Below are 19206 nucleotides of genomic sequence, written 5' to 3'. Positions count from 1 at the left end.
GATTCTCCTCGTGGTGTCTCCGGCATCATCAGGAACCCACCTCCTTAGCGGTGGAAACCGTATTGGAATATTTGCTCTCGCTGTCCAATGCTGGCCTCAAAACTACCTCCATCAGAGTCCACCTCAGTGCCATCACTGCGTTTCATGAGCCCATTCTCGGAAAACCCCTCACGGCTCATCCTCTGATTTCCAGATTTATGCGAGGGCTCTTCAATATCAAACCACCCCTCAAGCCTCCTCCAGTCGTCTGGGACCTGAATGTGGTACTCTCAGCTCTCATGAAGCCTCCATTCGAGCCTCTTGCCACAACTTCACTTAGACTCCTTACCTGGAAGGTGCTTTTCCTGATTGCCATCACCTCTGCCAGGAGGGTTAGCGAACTACATGCACTGGTTGCCGACCCACCGTTCACTGTTTTTCACCATGACAAGGTTGTTCTGCGTACCCACCCTAAATTCCTTCCCAGGGTGGTCTCAGCTTTTCACCTCAACCAGTCCATTGTGCTGCCCGTCTTCTTCCCTAAGCCTCACTTGCATCCTGGGGAACAGGCGTTGCACACGCTGGATTGTAAGCGTGCCCTTGCTTACTATCTTGATCGTACCAGAGCTCACCGAACATCCCCTCAGCTATTTTTGTCTTTCGATCCCAACCGTTTGGGTCGTCCTGTCTCCAAACGGACACTTTCCAATTGGCTTGCTGCCTGTATTGCTTTCTGCTATGCTCGGGCCGGTCTCTCACTGGAAGGAACTGTCATGGCCCACAGAGTCCGAGCTATGGCTGCTTCTGTAGCTTTCCTCCGCTCCACGCCCATCGAGGAAATCTGCAAGGCGGCCACTTGGTCCTCAGTTCACACATTCACTACTCACTACTGTCTGGATGCGTTCTCCAGACGGGATGGACACTTCGGCCAATCTGTGTTACAAAATTTATTTTCCTAATGGCCAACCATCCCACCTCCCTCTTTGTTAGCTTGGAGGTCACCCATGTGTTAAGAATATGCTGCCTGCTTGTCCTGGGATAAAGCACAGTTACTTACCGTAACAGGTGTTATCCAGGGACAGCAGGCAGATATTCTTACGTCCCACCCACCTCCCCGGGTTGGCTTCTTAGCTGGCTTATACTAACTGGGGACCACGCACTCCTCCGTCGGGCGGGAAGGCACTCGCGCATGCGCGGTGCGGCCAACTAGAAACTTCTAGTTAAAAAGGTCCGTACCGAGGGCTCCGTCGGTGACGTCACCCATGTGTTAAGAATATCTGCCTGCTGTCCCTGGATAACACCTGTTACGGTAAGTAACTGTGCTTTCACCGCTCCACGGGGCAGTGAATGTCCCTGTACCTGCAGCAACCGGTCTTACTTCCCACCCCTGTTCCTGCTGATTACCCACGGTGATCTGCAAGTAACAGTCACTGTGTCATTCTCTAGTGCTTACATCTGCTCCCTCGGTACCAGCCCAGCCTGAGCTTAGTCATCGAGGCACATGGTACCGGTTTGAGGTCTGAATCGATACAGCACCGCTCTGCAACGAAGCATCAACATTTTTCATCACAGCATCGCTGAACATCAATATGCTTCTTGATCCAAGAGATCATCGTGTTACGCTCATCGTATCAGTATTGACTTCCTCGAAGAAGCTCTTCTCGACATTCTCACACTCATCAGATTCCTCAAACTAGAAATTCTTTATCCTACAGAGAATCTCCTGGGGTACAAGATGTTGATTCTTATGTCTCAACACAATACTGATATCGAGTATGAACCTAAATTATCTGCTTCAGAGTCTTATGACAACCCTTCAGATCCATCTCCTCAGAAGAAAATCTCCTCCAGAGGGACTTTCATTTACTAAGTATATCAGGCAGATAGAGAAAGCTCTAACTATCAAGTTGGAGGCAGATACTGAACCCAGAGCAGAGCTCCTTGATGCCTTAGATTACAATGAGCCTCCTAAAGAGCTTTTTAAGTTGCTTCTGCACACCCTTCTCAAAGAGGTGCTCTTTAAGATCTGGGAGATCCCTCGCTCTCTGTTATTATTGCTCCTAGAAAGATTGACTCTCTATCGAATACAATCTTGTCCTCGATTTGATAAACCGCAGTTACCACATCAATTGTTTCTTGTTGAATCAACTCTTTAAAAAAAAAAATCCTCCAGCTCCAGGGTCTTTGCCACTGCACCACCAGGATGTGAGGATTGTACTATGTATAAGTTTGGATACCATCTTTACCAGAACTCTATGTTAGCTAACCAAGTTCTCAATTACAACTTCTACATCTTTTTACCTTAAAGAGCTCATAAAGAAGTTGGCTGATTTTGAGTAGTATATTCCATCTGATTGCCTACCAGAGTTTCAACAGTCAGTCTACTTCAAACACAAAAATTTATGGCATGAACATCATTCGATGCATTTAAAATAACATCCAGAGCTTTGAGACGTCTTGCATGCTGCAAGTCTCAGACATAGATATTATTAATCTTCAAGACTGGTTAGCAAACATTCCTTGTCTCGGTGGAGGATCCTACTCAAAGAGCAGAGTTGGAATACTTTAACGGAATCTAAGACTAAGGCTTAACCATCTAAGCCTTCTCAAAGATCTGCTTCTGCCTATAAGAGGCATTATCCTAGGACAAGCAGGCAGCATATTCTCATATTTGAGTGATGCCATCCACGGGGCCTGGTATGGACAGTATGAAAAGTGAACTGTCACTTTAAGTTTTAAGAAACTTCATGACTTTCTGCACCATGCATGGTTGACTGCCTTTTTGCCTGATGAGGCTCGTGGCACCTCAGTTCTTCATTTTTCACGGAGCGAAGAAGTACTGTTTAGCTGGACTTCTTTAAGGCAGTCCCTGAGTTACAGACACCTGACTTAAATATGACTCATACTTAAGAATATGGTTGTGGCTTTATTTGATTTCACTGAGCAGTATTTCAAGTGGCATAGAATCCTATATTTCTCCTATAGCAGATTCAGGAATGATGTATGGTCACATTAAGAACAGCGTGTGGTTGTGCATGCTATACCTTAGAGAGAACACTGGTAGGGACAGTTGGCCCTTTTGTCAGTTGGGAGCAGAGGTAAACAGCAAGAATCTTAAAATCTACAAGTTCTGAGTTACATACAAATCCGACTTAAGAACAGCTTTAAAAATGTAACTTGTTTTTAACCTGGGGACTGCCTGTATACTCTGAGGAATAAAGTGTGAAGAGAACAGTGGCAGTTATTGGGATTTAGGATCTATTGTTATAGGGTTCTAAGAGCAGCCTAGTGCAGTCTCTGGCTGAGGTCTATCACTGCAATGACTGGACTAGTTGCACTGGGAGAAGGTGCAAGTGGAAAAAAAATCAAATAGAGAAAAAAATCCTCAGGCAACTGCAAATTACGACTCATAATTCCAATCAAGCTTGAAGTACAAAGAAGCAAGAGGAAAATGCCATGTCAGAAAACAGATTTGCCTGGAAAACAAAAATTTGAGGTACACTTTAGTCAAATTATCTGAAAAGCACCCCATTGAACTTTAATTTATCTAAAGAGCACCAATAACATTTTAACATGATGACCTGAATTTCTAACTTCTGTATATATTCAAGTCAACCTTTTTTTTTCCCTGTTTTTTTTTTTTTTTTGGGGGGGGGGGAAAGGTTACCTCGGTTTATATTTGAGTACATACAGTAATCTCTCTTGCAACATTAAAAAAAAGTCCCTTTATTTCAAAATTGCATTAATCCTCTTATTTATTAATCTGCCTAGTTTTAAGCTGCTGAGTACCAAGCTTGCTATGCCACTTAGAAATTTACAAATGGCTGCAGAGCCAGTCTTAGCAATTGCCAGGCGTTGTGCGGATAAGTTTGGTCCATCAACCCTCCCCCTTCCCAAAAACTAAAATTTCAAATGAGGTGAAGCCAAAAAGGCAATGAAATAGTGCTAAACCAAAGAGTGAGAAGCTGGCGAGGTGGTGGGTGGAGTATAGTGTGTCAGCCCTGAGGTGTATGATTACCGAAAGGGAGGAAGAGGAGGAGACAGATATGGAAAGGAAAAGGATGATTTAGCTTTTGGTCATTCACCAGTTGCAAAGTTGACTCCTTTAAATGCAGAGCCCTATATGGCTGCCCGTGTCGCCCTTCTTAAGACTGGTCTTGAAAATATGCAGGAGGAGCTTTGGCTTTTAACTACAACTTTGTAATCATACATAGTATAGCTTGAACTAAAATACTGGACTGTCTTATAAAACAATGATCACCTGAGTATGAATGTGTGTTTGCTTTACATTTAGTTCTGTGTTCGAGCAATGGCATCCTTAGAGACCATTAGCCCACTTATCATTGGCATGAAGAAACGAATGGACATGATTGGTTTAGCCTGTGAAGCACTTAATCGAATGTTTCAGAAGGAGCAAACAGAATTAGTTGCACAAGTAAGCAAACTGATTTTATTCTTGTACTCCTTCAAAAGCTTGATAAAAAAAATAAGCAAGACTAAGATCATTACTCTGTATTCTATTGCAGTATACTAGTAGGAATCTATTAGGTTATGATACAGGTGACCCTAAATAAGTTAAAATGTTGATGTTTTTGCAAGATGAACGTCATTTTATTGGTGTTACTGTTGTACTGGAGTGTTTTTATAACTATGATTTCAATCGTGGATATGTCTAGAATCTTTTTGTAGAATCCCCTTGCTGACCTGTCTACAAATTTATAATAATGTACCTTGGGAATTTAATGTATATCTAATTGGATGACTTATACACCCGTATATAGACTTACACACCCACAAGCATGGTCAATTTAGAATACATTTTTCTTTCAGATAATTGCTTAGGCGTCTGTATATTTTGCCTTGTGTCATGGAGTCATTGTTATGTTGTCTTCATATTTTCTAAATGTATAAAAAGGATAATGAGACGGTTTCTTTCTGTTACCAAAACCAGTTTTTGGTAATTTGCCTGTTGGTTTTTCTTTATGTCCCACTTTTCTATAATATATACTCAAATATAAACCAGGATTTTGGGACCAAAAAAATTGTCCAAAATGGTCTCGGTTTATATTTGAGCTAACCCCATCCCTTACCCACCACGGGTCTCCAGTACCACCTTGGTGTTCCAGTGGTGCAGGGAGCTGGAGCTGCCATCAGTCCCTCCCTCCTGGCTACTTTGTGCAACTAGCCTGCCCCTCCCCTGCAAGTCTACTTTAGGTTTCCAGTGGTCCAGCAGTGAGGCGGGGCAGAAGCGATCCCTTTATGCTTTTACCCAGCAGTCTCCATACTGAAAAAAATGACTGCTGCAAGATCCTGCGACAAACATTTCACTATGGAGACTGCCGGGCAGGAGCGCAAAGTGATCACTCCTGCCCCGCCTCACTGCTAGACCTGCAAGGTGGTGGTGGTGGGGGGGGTGCAGGCTAGTTGCACAAAATCACCGGGAGGGAGGGATTGATGGCAGCTCTGGGTCTCCACTCCACTGGACCATCAGGGCAGTACTGGAGATCCACGGTGGGTCTGGGAAGGGGGGACAGACTGTCTGTCTGCACCACTGGACCACCAGAGCAGTACTGCAGGCCCACAGAGGGTCTTGGGGGGGGGGCCGTTATGGGAAGGGGATTTTAAGGAATGAATCGATGTGTTTGCACCCTGAGGCAACTTGGATAGCGAAATGCTGGCTCCGTTGGTGTTAATTGACCTTTCCCAGGAAGATAAGTGAAGTTTTCATGCATACACTGATGACTAATTGACTTGAATGTTTTTGAATCACTGCACTGCACAAGGCTGTAAGATAGGCCCTATTGGAGGAGGTTTTTTTATGCCTATGAGGTTCCTTTCATCCCGTTGGTAACCCACTACCTGGTCTCTGCAGGAGTGTGTTGGGGTTCTGCGGCTTTTTCCTCCCCATGTGTGAGGGCCATTCTGTGCTGTGCTCAATCAAATTCTATACATTCTTCCTAGTATTTTTTGAATGTTTGATTGCACACCTGAAATATTGTTTGGAAGTCATCAGTTTTGACCCCCTACTCTGGCTTTTGTTTCCACAGTATGTCAACAACAGCCACTGCAAGCCAGTATGAGTGCAAAAGACAAAAAAGAATGGTCTGAAACGCATGCAAATATATCATATACAGCAAACAAATATGACTTATATATACTCAGATATAAACAGAGATTTGGGGGCTAAAAAATTGCCCAAGATGGGGGGTCTCTGTTTATATTCAAGTCTTCCCTCTCCACCGCTGCTGCAAACTCCCCCAAACCAGCAGACTTTTGCTGCCATGGTCAGCACGTGCCCGCACCCATGCTTGTGTCCCAACCCCCACCAGAATGTCAGCTAATGCTCCCTCCCTCCCAAGTGAGAGTAACACCCACATCCGTGCCAGCACCCCTGCCCATGCCTCAACCCCCACTGGAACATCAGTTAGCGCTCCCTCCCTCCCCAGGCCTACCATGATTTCCTAGCGGTCTAGCAGCACAATGTGGTAGAAGTGATTCCCACGCCCTCCTACCCATTCTTTCTCAGCAGTAAAAATGGGCACCGAGGTTTCCAGTGGCAATCTTGTGAGGCTCCCAAATGCGTTATATTGTTTACCAGGGATGGCGGGTAGGAAACAGAGGGTAGGAGTGAAGGGTCACTACTCGAACTAGAGGAGGGTCACAAATGCTGTTTCTCAGGGGTATTGCTCGGACCGCTGCTATTTAATATATTTATAAATGATCTAGAAACAGGAACGAAGTGTGAGATAATAAAGTTCGCAGACGACACCAAACTATTTAGTGAAGCTCGAACTAAAGAAGACTGCGAAGAATTACAAAGGGACTTGAACAAACTAGGGGAATGGGCGACGAGATGGCAGATGAGGTTCAACGTTGAGAAATGTAAAGTATTACATGTAGGAAGCAGAAACCTGAGGTACAACTATTCGATGGGAGGGATGTTATTGAATGAGAGTACCCAAGAAAGGGACTTGAGGGTAATGGTTCTTGACCTTAATTGTCTTTCTTTTTGTTAATCAGATTGTATTTCTTTCCTATTCTTTCCTTGTGTTTTATTATTTTTGTAAAGTTGGTTTTTATTATGTTTCGTAGATTTAGTCTTTTTGTTAGTTATGTTTGTTTCCCCTAACTTTGTAATTTTATCGATTTGTTCATCGCTTAGAATTTGGAATAGGCGATTAATCAAATTTTATAATAAACTTGAAACTTGATGACAATGAAGCCGACGGCACAGTGCGCAGCGGCCACTAAGAGAGCGAATAGAATGCTAGGTATAATCAAGAAGGGTATTACAACCAGAACGAAATAACCGTTGTATTGAGCAATGGTGCATCCGCATCTGGAGTACTGAATCCAATATTGGTCACCGTACCTTAAGAAGGATATGGCAATACTCGAGAGGGTTCAGAGGAGAGCGACACGTCTGATAAAAGCTATGGAAAACCTTTCATACACTGAGAGATTGGAGAAACTTACAAGATCATGAAGGGCATAGAGAAAGTAGAGAGGGACAGATTCTTCAAACTTTCAACAAATAAAAGAACAAGAGGGCATTCGGAAAAGTTGAAAAGGGACAGATTCAAAACAAATGCTAGGAAGTTTTTCTTCACCCAACATATGGTGGACACCTGGAATGCGCTTCCAGAGGGTGTGTTAGGACAGAGTACGGTATTGGGGTTCAAGAAAGGATTGGATAATTTTCTGTTGGAAAAAGGGATAGAGGGGTATAGATAGAGGATTACTGCACAGGTCCTGGACCTGTTGGGCTGCCGCGTGAGCGGACTGCTGGGCACGATGGACCTCAGGTCTGACCCAGCAGAGGCACTGCTTATGTTCTTATATGTTGCTATAGTTTATGTTGTTTAGACTGTCTTGAAGAAGGTGTTTAGCTCTGAGGCTATGCTCCCTGCTTTTTTCTTTGTGGTGGGTTTTGTTTTGGGTTGTTGTGGGTTTTTTTGCACTGTATCTGGTTTTGTGTAGTGGTCACATGTATGCCAGCAAGTTGAGCAAGGTATTTTGAAGTATGTGGGAATGTGATTTAATGCCCATTTATTAATAAATGTATTTATTAATAAATAAGCCCCATTGTCAATAATAGGACATGTTAAATACTTTGCATTAAAATGTTAAAGCATTGTAATAATTCTTGCCTTAAGTATTAATAAATCTGTTTGATTAAATTGTATGTACATAAGAGGTCTGAAGGTGATCTGATATTGCAGATCTTTTATGATTAATCTGGAGCCTATAATTAAAGTCTACTGCTGAAGAATAGAGGGTAACTTATGTAATCTATCAAATGTTGCAATAACTTTAGAAATTTATATAATGTGTTAAATTTTAATTTTTAGGCCTTGAGAGCAGATTTAGTTCCTTATTTGTTGAAGTTACTGGAAGGCCATGGGCTTGAAAATCTGGAAAGTCCTGCCGGCACAAAGGCTCAAATTGTTAAAACTCTTAAGTCTATGACTCGAAGCCTCCAGTTTGGAGAGCAGGTAAGTCTTCACTGGTTTGCATTATAATTAGCTAATGTATTCAACTTTGTAGACCCCTTGACTTGGCAAGCATTCTGACATATCTTGCCAAAATAAAAAATTTGACGATGCAGAGCAGAATCTGAAGGTCAATCCAGAGTTTATATGATTCAGTTTATAAAAGTGAACAGAACTCTTATTTTGGGGGGCCAGGAAGTTCCTTAAAAGTTTTGACTTCCAAACCATTAAGAACCATTTGCTGCTATTACTGATTGATTTAGCTCATGCCTTTTTAGAAATAGCTCTAGGCAAGTTAGATTTAGGTACAGTATGGTATTTTCCTGTCCTCAGAAGGCTATGCTCTGAGTTTGTGCCTGAGGCAGTAGAGAGTTATGTGATTTACCCAAGGTCACAAGACTTGTCAGTGGGATTTGAACCCTGGATTCCCTGATTCTCAGCCCACAGCTCTAACCACTAGACTCCTTTTCTATTTATGAGTTCTGAACCTCAGTTATCACAAGCTAGGGAATGACGTGGGGACAAATTATTTCCCCGTCCCCGCAGGAACTCCTTTTCCTGTCCCATCCTGGTGAGTTCTTTTCCTGTCCCTGCCCCTGCCCCATTTCTGCAAGCTTTGTCCTCATCTGCACAAGCCTAAAACACTTTAAAATCGTAAGTGTTCAAGGCTTGTGTGGTTAAGGTACAACTCGCAGGGATGGGGAAATTGAGTTCCTGCGGGGACAGGGAAAAATTTGTCCTCGTGTCATTCTCTATCACAAACCTTCATCTTCAGCCAGCATATCCTTTTTATTTGTAAGCCTTCTTTCCTTCCTTCCAGCCAGGCTACTGTAGTAGCCATCCTTTTGGAAAGGGAATTGGACTTGTGCTTTTAATCCATCCAGTAAGTGTTGATGCTGAGTGATAGATAGGGAATGGACTTTTCTTGCACTCCTACCTCCTAAAAACATAAGATTGCTTTGCAATATATTAAGAACACTTTGGAAGCTCATTACTTTTTTGTTTATATAAATTGCTTTTAGTTACACTTTGAGCAAGACCTGAAGCAGAGACTGTCTATAATTGTATAATTAATCTTTTAATTACAAAATCCCTCATACATTTACTGATACCCAGTGAAATTCTTGGAGGCTTTGGACTAAAGAATGACACAGGGACAAATTTTTCCCCGTCCCCACAGGAACTCATTTTCCCGTTTTGTCCCCGGCAAGTTCTTTTCCTGTCCCTGCACCATTCCTGCAAGCTCCATCCTCATCTGCACAGGCTTCAAACACTTTAAAATCATATGTGTTCAAAGCTTGTGTGGTTAAGGCACAGCTTCCTGGAATGGGACAGGGACAGCGACAAAACTAGCGGGGACGGTACGAGGAAATTGAGTTCCGACGAGGACATCTGTACCTGTGTCATTCTCTATTTTGGACTACAAGGAGTGGTCTAAGGATTGCATAAAGGTATTTTGCCATAATAAAAGAGGCTTTATTTAAGAACTAGGAAGCACCACTCTCTGTCCCAGTAGCTCCATGCAAGCTGGTTACCTTATACAGAATCTAGCTTTGCCCAGGCTTTAATAGGTCATAATTACAACACCTTGGCGGTAGTCTGCTTTGAAGAAAGAACACAGTTCCAGAACTTATGCCAGTACTCCACCTGGGAGATAAGGCAGAACTCTTGATAAGTTTGGATGCAGAGTGTTTCAAAGTTCCAGCAGAATACTGAACTATAACTTTTATTTGACATTTTACCTGAAGTCACTTATTCAAAAACACTATGAACAGTACATGCCTTCTGAGCATCTCAATTCATGCCATCATCTTTCAAATGACCTGCTTGAAACAAGGATATACATGGTATGTTCCAACTTTGATGCCTTCTTGCACATCAGAAGTGTCCATAGCCATGCACAGGAAAGCATGGCTCAGAATCTCCGAACTTGATGCCAATGTACAAGATTACCTCTCAAATATTCCTTGCTTAGGAGATGGTCTATTTGGAGATCGTATAAACAACACAAAAGAGCAAGAAACATGATAAATTGAAACAAGAAGTGATTTCTCCACTCTTAAAGATGCATCACTGGATGTCACCAAAGAAAAACATTTTCGTCCTATCTCGTATTTGAGGTTCGTGTCAAAGGTATTAGAGCGAGTTACAGCAACTGAAAGACTGTTCTTGCTCAAGGATATCTGGATGACTTTTCAATTTGGTTTTAGAAAAGATCATAGCATAGAATTACTTTTATTAACAGTGTGATGAGATCCGTAAAGGATTTGATAAGGGAAAATGCTATTTGTTAGTGTCCCTTGATGTTGCACCTACCTTTGATACTGTGAATCATCAGGTGTTATGGAACAGATTATGTGCATTTGGGATCTCTGAAAATATATTAAAGTGGTTTTGATCATTCTTGAGCAATATGAGTTTTTGTGTGATTAATGGTTGTGACCAATCTGATTTTTTACCTGTAAAGAATGAAGTACCACAAGGTTCCTCGCTTTTAGCAATGCTATTTAATTTGTTTAAGGGCCTGATTGGTAAGCTTTTTTTGGATCTTGGTGTACAATATCAAATCTATGTAGACGACCTTCAATTCTTCTTTGAGTTTCCATCTGGACACAGGGATTTCGATTGTTATCATCCTATTTGGATAAAATTAAGACATAGATGGCTTTGAATTGTCTTAGTTTAAATGTCTCTAAAAGGAAGATCTTGTGCTTTCTTCAGCTGGTAGTGATGGAGCCCCAGCAAATTTTGTATATGAGGGAGTTAAGATTTTAATACAGGAGATTAAGAGTCTGGGTGTTCTCTTAGACTCCTCTTTACAATTCCATCGTCACATCAGTGGTAAAAACTGTGTTTTTTAAATATTCGGATGGTGCTGAAATTATGAGATTTGCTATCTCCTGCTAATTTTCATCAAGTTATGCCATGCTTTCTTTTGCCACATTTGGATTATTGTAACTCTTATGTGGACTCCCAAAGAAATCATTGAGAGCCCTGCAGGTGGCTCAAAATGCTGCAGTGAGTGATTGGTGGATTACCTCATTATGCTCATGTCTTCCCTCTGCTTACTGAGCTCCATTGGTTACCGATAATATGGAGAGTCCAATTTAAGATACTGGCCTTGGTATATAAATCAGTGCTTAGGCTACTACCGGAAGTAGTTGCTTAGTGGTAATAGCTGTACTTCTTCTCTTGTCCAGCCTTCATGTGTTCCCTTACCTACATGACTGGTTAATCAAAGCCCCAACTTCTCAATAACCCACCAAGCCATGAATTCAACTGTGTGTCTATTAGAACTTCTCAGATTTGCAGTGAATTAGGTGTGTGTAGGAGAGTGGTTACAGCTACAGCCTCAGCACCCTGAGGTTGTGGGTTCAAATGCACACTGCTCCTTGTGACTCTGGGCAAGTCACTTAATCCCCCATTGCCCCAGGTACATTAGATACATTGTGAGCCAGCAGGGACAGACAGGGACAAATGCTTGAGTACTTGAATAAATTCATGTAAATCATTTTGCACTCCCCTGGGAGAACAGTATAGAAAATTGAATGAATGAATAAATTAATGAATTACGAAAAGTCTCATCTCCAACCCACTCAAACTCTTAGTTCATTGGTCAGTTCTAAACACAACTCAGTCTCATGCTGTTCTACCTCAACAAAGACTCAGTATCCTCACATAGATCTGTTAGAAATTCTTCTTGTTCTAACACATCACTGCGTGTCAAATGATGCATCTCCTGGGTCACATGACTCCCTTTGTTCATCTACATAGGGAGCCTCAATGGGCACTCTCCACCCAGTGGTCACAGGCCACTGGAACTCTATCTCGGTGCATCTAGGTGGCACAACTCCTTCATCAGTCTCTTCAGTGGTGGCTGATGCCAGCCAATCTTTCCAAAGACCACCTTTTTCATATTCCTCCACATTAGAAAACTTTAACAATGGATGCTTTCATGCTTGGTTTGGGAGCTCATTTCAACGGCCTCCATATTCTGAAAACTTTCCACATCAACCTTTTGGAGCTTCGAGCAATTTACTATTCCCTTCAAATGTTCCAAGATCATCTTCTCAATCAGGTAGTTCTCGTTCAACCAGACAACCAAAAAAACAAGGAGGTGCAGGGTCTCATCCACTATGCCAGGGGTGTCAAAGTCCCTCTTCGAGGGTCGCAATCCAGTTGGGTTTATAGGATTTCCCCAATGAACATGCATAAGATCTATTTGCATGCACTGCTTTCATTGTAGGCTAATAGATCTCATGCATATTCATTGGGGAAATCCTAAAAACCCGACTGGATTGTGGCCCTCGAGGAAGGACTTTGACACCCCTGCACTATGTCAAGAAGCTATTCAAATCTGGTTCTGGGCCATTCCGCACATCATATTCTTGACAGCGGTCTACCTAGTGGGGAAGCAGAACATCTTAGCGGACAAATTGAGCAGACTCAACCATCCTGCATCAGATATTCTCACAGTAGGGGGACCTCCGAAATAGACAATTTTGCATACTCCCTCGACAATAAGCTTCCAACCTTCTGTTCCAGAATATACTCTCCAGGTTGTCTGGAGGCGGATGCCTTCTTCCATGACTGGAGGAGCAGATTTCTTTATGCTTTCCCTTCAATTCCACTAATCAGGAAAACTTTTCTCAAACTTCACCAGGAAAATGCCACCGTGATTCTCATAGCACCTCAATGGCCACGTCAACTATGGTTCCCTATTCTCCTGCAACTCCAGCATAAAGCACCCACCACATTCCAAATCTTCCCAATATTGCTGACACAATGACAGATGTCTCCTCCACCCCAATCTTTGTTAGCACTCACAGCAAGATATCTCTCTCCCAACCAGTAAATATTTTCTCACTCTCTGCACCATTGTCAGCCAACATTGAAACTTCTAGAAAAACTTCTACACAGTGCTGCTATCACTTCAAGTGGACTTACTTCACAGTCTGATGTACTCTTCACTTGCCAAATTAAGCTTTTAACAGTTAGTACATGTATATAGTTTGTCTCTCATGTAGATCCTTTGGTGAACTTTTAGATGTGAAAGGTAAGTGAAGCTTTTATTACACTCAAAGACATGTATATGGTTTGTCTCCTATTTGAATCCTCTGATGAATGTTTAAGCCCGAAAGCTGAGTAACGCTTTTATTACACTCAGTTTGTCTCCCGTATAGATCCTCTGGTGAATATCTGCCTCCTGTCCTTGGATAACACCTGCTACAGGTGATTAACTATGCTTTTGGCCCTCCTACCCCAGCTCTAGTCCTAACACTAATACATCAGTAAAATTAAGTGTCTCTTCCTCATCCCCCCTTCAGTGCAGATGTCCCACACACGCCACTTCTCCTGGCCCCAGAAGTCTTACTCAGTTCTCTCCCTTTCCCCGGTCTTCAGTGTCACTCTTATTTTGTGCAAATCTAACAACTGTTTATTGCTCTGAGGGCTTTCTTCCCCTGTGACCTGTCTACACAACCCACAGAATAGAGCAGTATTTCTCTTCTTCAAGCCACGTACCCCCTAAGTCTAACAAATATCATCCGAGTGCCCCCACCCAAGCTCCGCCTCAGACCCACCCAAGCTCTATCCCTGACCCCACTCCCATAATAATATTACTAATTGTAATGCAATTTCTTCCATCCACTTTTCATATACACACAATATAATCTTATTAATACATTATGAAACCACAAAATTAAAATACCACAAAGCACACTGTATGCAGAGAAAATTACATTGCATTACATTAGTGATTTCTATTCCGCCATTACCTTGCAGTTCAAGGCGGATTACATAAGAGTTGTCATGAAGTTACAAGATATATAGGCAGATTACATAAGAATTGTCGTGAATTTAGGTAATACATGTTGGGTAATTTGAATATTTTAGATTTGATAAGGAGTACCGTATTTTCACTCATATACCGCGCACCCGTGTAAAACGCGCACACGGGTATAGCGCGCGGGGAACATAAATTTATGTAATAAAATTTTAATATAGCGCGCACACGCGTATACCTCGCATGCTAAAACCTCCTCCCGCCTACTCCGAACCGGCATCCTCCCCCCCGCTCGCGTCACCCCCCCTCCCCCGCGATCCTACATCCCCCCCAGCACCGCAAAGACAACTCTTACCCGATTGGGCACCGGCACTAGCACCAATGCACAGGATGTGCCAGTGCCCGAAGATCCTCCCTCGTTGGGCTGGGCTGGGCTGGGTGGTGCGAGAGAGATCCTCCTTCTTCCTGTGCCGGGCTGGACTAGGCTTTGAGCATTTGCGCATGCTCAAAGCCTTCTGGTCTCGCTCTCTCCGAGAACGAGACCAGAAGGCTTTGAGCATGCGCAAATGCTCAAAGCCTAGTCCAGCCCGGCACAAGAAGAAGGAGGATCTCTCTCGCACCGCCCAGCCCAACCCAACGAGGGAGGATCTTCGGGCACTGGCACTGGCACATCCTGTGCATTGGTGCCGGTGCCGGTGCCCAATCGGGTAAGAGTTGTCTTTGCGGTGCTGGGGGGGATGTAGGATCGCGGGGGAGGGGGGAGTGACGCGAGCGGGGGGGGGGGGGGGGATGCCAGTTCGCAGGGGGAATGCCGGATCAGAATGAAAAAAAAAAGTTGTACAACGCGCTCACGCGTATAACGCGCTTGGTTATGCAAGGTTTGTAAAATCGTGTTTCTTTAGCACTCTTCAGACCAGTAGAGGTTAATCTTTACTAATGGGGTATATATCCAATCATGACCAGCAGGTGGAGACTGAAAACAAAACTGTGGGACAGTATATAATATACTCCCTTCTCTATTTACATCAGTCTTCTTTCAGTCTCCAGCAGGTGTTGAGTGATCTGTACCCATCTCCCTTGGTAGGGCTGTTGGAATTTGTTTAGGGGGTTTCTAGTCCCTGTTTTTGGCCGGACAGAGCTTGGGCGGGCCCTGTTTGGGGGTCCGTCCGACGTCGGGGGTGTCAAACCCGGCGGGTCTCGAGCATGGTCCCTCCCCCCACTTCTTCCACCTCCCCACATTTTTTTAGAGGAGCCTCAGCAGTAAGCCTTGCCCCCTAAATCAAGCAAGGCATATTGCTTCGAGAGCCTGTGGAGTCTGTTCTGTAAAAAAAAAAAAAAAGAATCCTGAGGTAGTGCCAGTCTGCAGGGTTGCTTCCCTGTCAGTTTGCTGTTTTTTACAGTATTTTTTCATCTAACTAGCACTTTGTTTCTAGCTAGGTTGCGTATGGAGCAATTGTGCCCTTCTCCGGGGGAGTGGGACACAATTCGGTCCAGCCGCGAGGCACTCGCGGCCGGACTGAACTCGGTAGTTTGGGCTGGTGAGGTGGTGGAGCTCCGTGGGCAGCGGCTGCAGGCGCCCAGAGCTCCCCGCCGATGGTGCCTCGCGAGTCAGCTGGGAGCAGTGGGGAAGCCCGGTCTTCCCCAACCGCCCACGGAGGGATTCCCCGAAGGATTCCCTCTCAGCTGATTTTTTTACAGCTGATGCTGACTTGCCTGTTTTAGCGGCTGGGACTGTTCAGGCTTCTCAGCCGCTACAGGCCATGGAGGGAGCATTTTTGGCGGGAACTTCGCCATTTTCTCTGTCTGGCCCCTCCATTTTGTCTGCAACCTCAGGTGACCTTCCCCCTGTATTGCAAACACAGGGGCAGGTTTCAGCAAGGACCCCTGCTGGGGCAGGGAGTGCCTGGGGACCCCCAGGGGTTTTTTGCCCCAATTTAATTTCTTTCTTTGTGCAGATAATTGGGGGTTCCACGTGCACCTGGGGGGTTTCGGGGGTGGTTTCCCTCCGCGCGCCCTATGGCTTTGCCTCCCTCTTTTCGTTTGGCGTCCCCTCTTCCTCCTCCCTCATCTAAGCGCCCGCGGGGGGCTTGAATTGCAAATTGGTGGTCGGAGGAGCGTGTTGGCATGATTGAGGACCTGGCCGCTTTGGCGGGCTTCCAGGATCCTCTAGAGGGGACGCCCGCTGGCAGCGGGGCGGCGGGTTTCCCGTCTTCCAGAGCAGATGCGTCCGTGGTGCGCTTTTTATTCAGAGGGATGAGTTTTTAGACCTGATGTAGCAGGTCTCCTTGGTGCTGCATTTTTGAAGTTGTGCCACCGGAGACCCCGCGTATGGGGGCCCCTCTGCTTCAGGGGGTCTGTCCTGTTTCCCGCTCTTTTCCTGTGCGTCAGGATTTTCGGGATTTTGTGCTGGCGCAGTGGCCTACGGGCGCCGTTTCATTTGGTGTGCGCCTTGGCTCATGGGTATCCCATCCTGGAGGGGGATAGGGCTACCTTAATTTTGCCAATGGGGGACGCGGTGGTCTCGGCACTTACTAAGCGGCATACCGTGCCTGTTATGGATGGTTCTGCTCTTAGAGTCTCTGAGGAGCGTACGTTAGAGGCACTTCTTAAGTATAATTTTGATGTCTCTGCCTTGGGGGTCCAGGCGGCTATTTGTGTGGGGCTGGTGGCTCGCATCGTGTTTCAGTGGTCTGAGCGTGTCCTAGATCGTGAGTCTGATGACTGGTCCTTGGTGGATCAGGAGGTGGTGAAGATTGAGATGACTGCCTCGTTCCTCTCGGTTGTTCTTTGTGACTTGGTGCGGCTAAGTCTGGGACTTTTGGTGGCCGCACGCTGTACCTTGTGGCTTCGCGCTTGGTCGGCGGTTGCCGCGTCCAGAACTGAACTTCCCAAAATTTCCCTTTCGGGGGTTGTTTTTGTTTGGAGAGGACTTAGATCCGGTGGTTCAGACTCTAACGAACTCTGAGGTGCCCTGTCTGCCTGAGGACCGTGCCCGCCCGGCGTCTCGGGTTGGCATTGCCCGGGGGCGTCTGCGGGAATTTCGCAAGTTTCACCTGGGGCATGGGACTGCTTCTTTCCAGGCTTCCGGTTTTTCCCCGGGGTCGGTTGGCTTAGCGCATGCATTCCTTTCAGGGGGCCCGTCGGGGGCCTGGGAGTTCCCCCTCCCCCGGTTCCCCTGTGCCCGTCCTGCGCGATGGCTCTTTGCCGGCACCCCCTTTGGTTCCCGTGGGTGCCCGGCTTCGCAACTTGTTTCCCAAGTGGGCCGAGATCACGTACGATCAGTGGGTCCTGGTGGTGGTGCGGGACGGTTATGTACTTGAATTTTGCCCGCTCTCTGCTGGATCATATCTAGCCTCTCCATGTCAGATGGCATGGGAGACGCTAGCCTTTCGCCAGACCCTTCAGCACTTGCTAGATCTCAAAGCAGTTGTCCAGTGTCCCCTCAGGAGTGCGGTATCGGCTGGTACGCCTTTTCCTTTGTGGGGCCCTAAAGGGAGGGGACCTTTTGGCCCATCCTTGGTTTAAACCAAGGTCAACAGGACTCTCAGAATTCCCTTTTATTCGCATGGACACACTGCAGTCTGTCCTTCTGGCGGTTCAGCCGGGGGAGTTCCTGACTTCTCTCGCTCTGGCAGAGGCCTACTTGCCTGTTTCCATTCGGACTTCTCCTCAGCTCTTTCTTTGCTTTGCGATGTTGGGTCTGCACTATCAGTTCTGTGTGCTTCCCTTGGGCCTGGCCACGACTCCCCGGACGTTCACCAAGTTGATGGTGGTCGTCACGGCGGCATTGCAGTCGGAGGGCATTCTGGTGCACCCCTACTGGGATGACTGGTTGATTCGGGCGAAGTCGTTGCAGGAGAGCGCCCGAGTTATGGCTCGGGTGGTTGAGTTTCTCCGGTCACTGGGCTGGGTGGTCAACCTTTCCAAGAGTCGGTTGGTCCCCGCTCAGCATCTGGAGTACCTCGGAGTTCTGTTCGACACCTCCTTGGGGAAGGTCTTCCTTCCAGAGGCCCGGGTAAGCAAATTGCAATCTCAGATTCGCCTTGTTTTGGCGTCCCGGTGTCCTTGGGCGCAGGATTTCCTACAAGTCTTGGGGTCAATGGCAGCGTTCCTGGATGTTGTGAGGTGGGCGCGGGCCCACATGTGTCTCTTCAGTATGCTCTGCTCCGTAGATGGTCACCCCAGAGCACAGTTTGGAGGTCCCTGTCCCTCAGTGAGGCTTGGCGCGCTGCAGTCTTCATTGGTGGCTCCAGACCTCTCATCTGGTCCAGAGGATGAGTCTGGATCTATCGCAGTGGACGGTGCTTCTCACGGATGCCAGTCTCTTCGGTTGGGGGGGCTCAGTGTCTAGGTCACTCAGCTCAGGGCACCTGGTCCATGGAGGAGGCGTCCTGGTCGATCAACGTGTTGGAGACCGGAGCCGTCCCTCTGGCGCTGTTAGCCTTCCGCTCCCTCTTGATGGGCAAGTCGGTCAGAATCCTGTCTGACAATGCCACAGCGGTGGCTTATGTCAATCGTTGAGGCACCAAGAGTGCTCAGGTGGCGGAGGAGGTGGCTCGGCTCATGCTTTGGGGCAGGGTCACGCCTTCTGGACCTCTCTGCCTCTCACATGGCTGGGGTGGAGAATATTCAGGCGAACTTCCTCAGTCACATCTTAGATCCCAGAGAGTGGTGTCTCAGCCCCGTGGCTTTTCAGTTGATAGTGCAGGCTTGGGGTCAGTCCCTGATGGACCTGATGGCCACGAGTGGCAATGCCGAGGTGTTCCGCTTCTTCGGTCGTCGCAGGGATGGACTGGCCGAGGGTCTGGATGCTCTGGTTCAACCATGGCCAACAGAGGGGCTGTTGTGCATGTTCCCTCCGTGGCCATTAGTGGGCAGAGTTCTTCTCTGCATTGTTCGCCATCCGGGTCTGGTGGTTCTGGTGGCTCCAGATTGGCCTCGACATCCGTG

The 19206-nt window shown here is 46.0% G+C and overlaps 1 protein-coding gene across 1 annotated transcript in view; it reads left to right on the top strand.

Moving 5' to 3' along the window:
* DNAJC13 (DnaJ heat shock protein family (Hsp40) member C13) overlaps nt 1-19206 on the top strand; it is a 495155-nt gene that overhangs the window by 436021 nt on the left and 39928 nt on the right. The window contains 2 exon segments of the mRNA XM_033929988.1: nt 4274-4414; nt 8331-8474. Coding sequence (XP_033785879.1) covers nt 4274-4414; nt 8331-8474 — 285 coding nt within the window.

This window comes from Geotrypetes seraphini, chromosome 2 (assembly GCF_902459505.1).
Source record: "Geotrypetes seraphini chromosome 2, aGeoSer1.1, whole genome shotgun sequence".
Classification (NCBI taxonomy): domain Eukaryota; kingdom Metazoa; phylum Chordata; class Amphibia; order Gymnophiona; family Dermophiidae; genus Geotrypetes; species Geotrypetes seraphini.
Note: the sequence above shows the minus strand (reverse complement) of the source record. Positions and strands in the feature narration are given on the sequence as shown.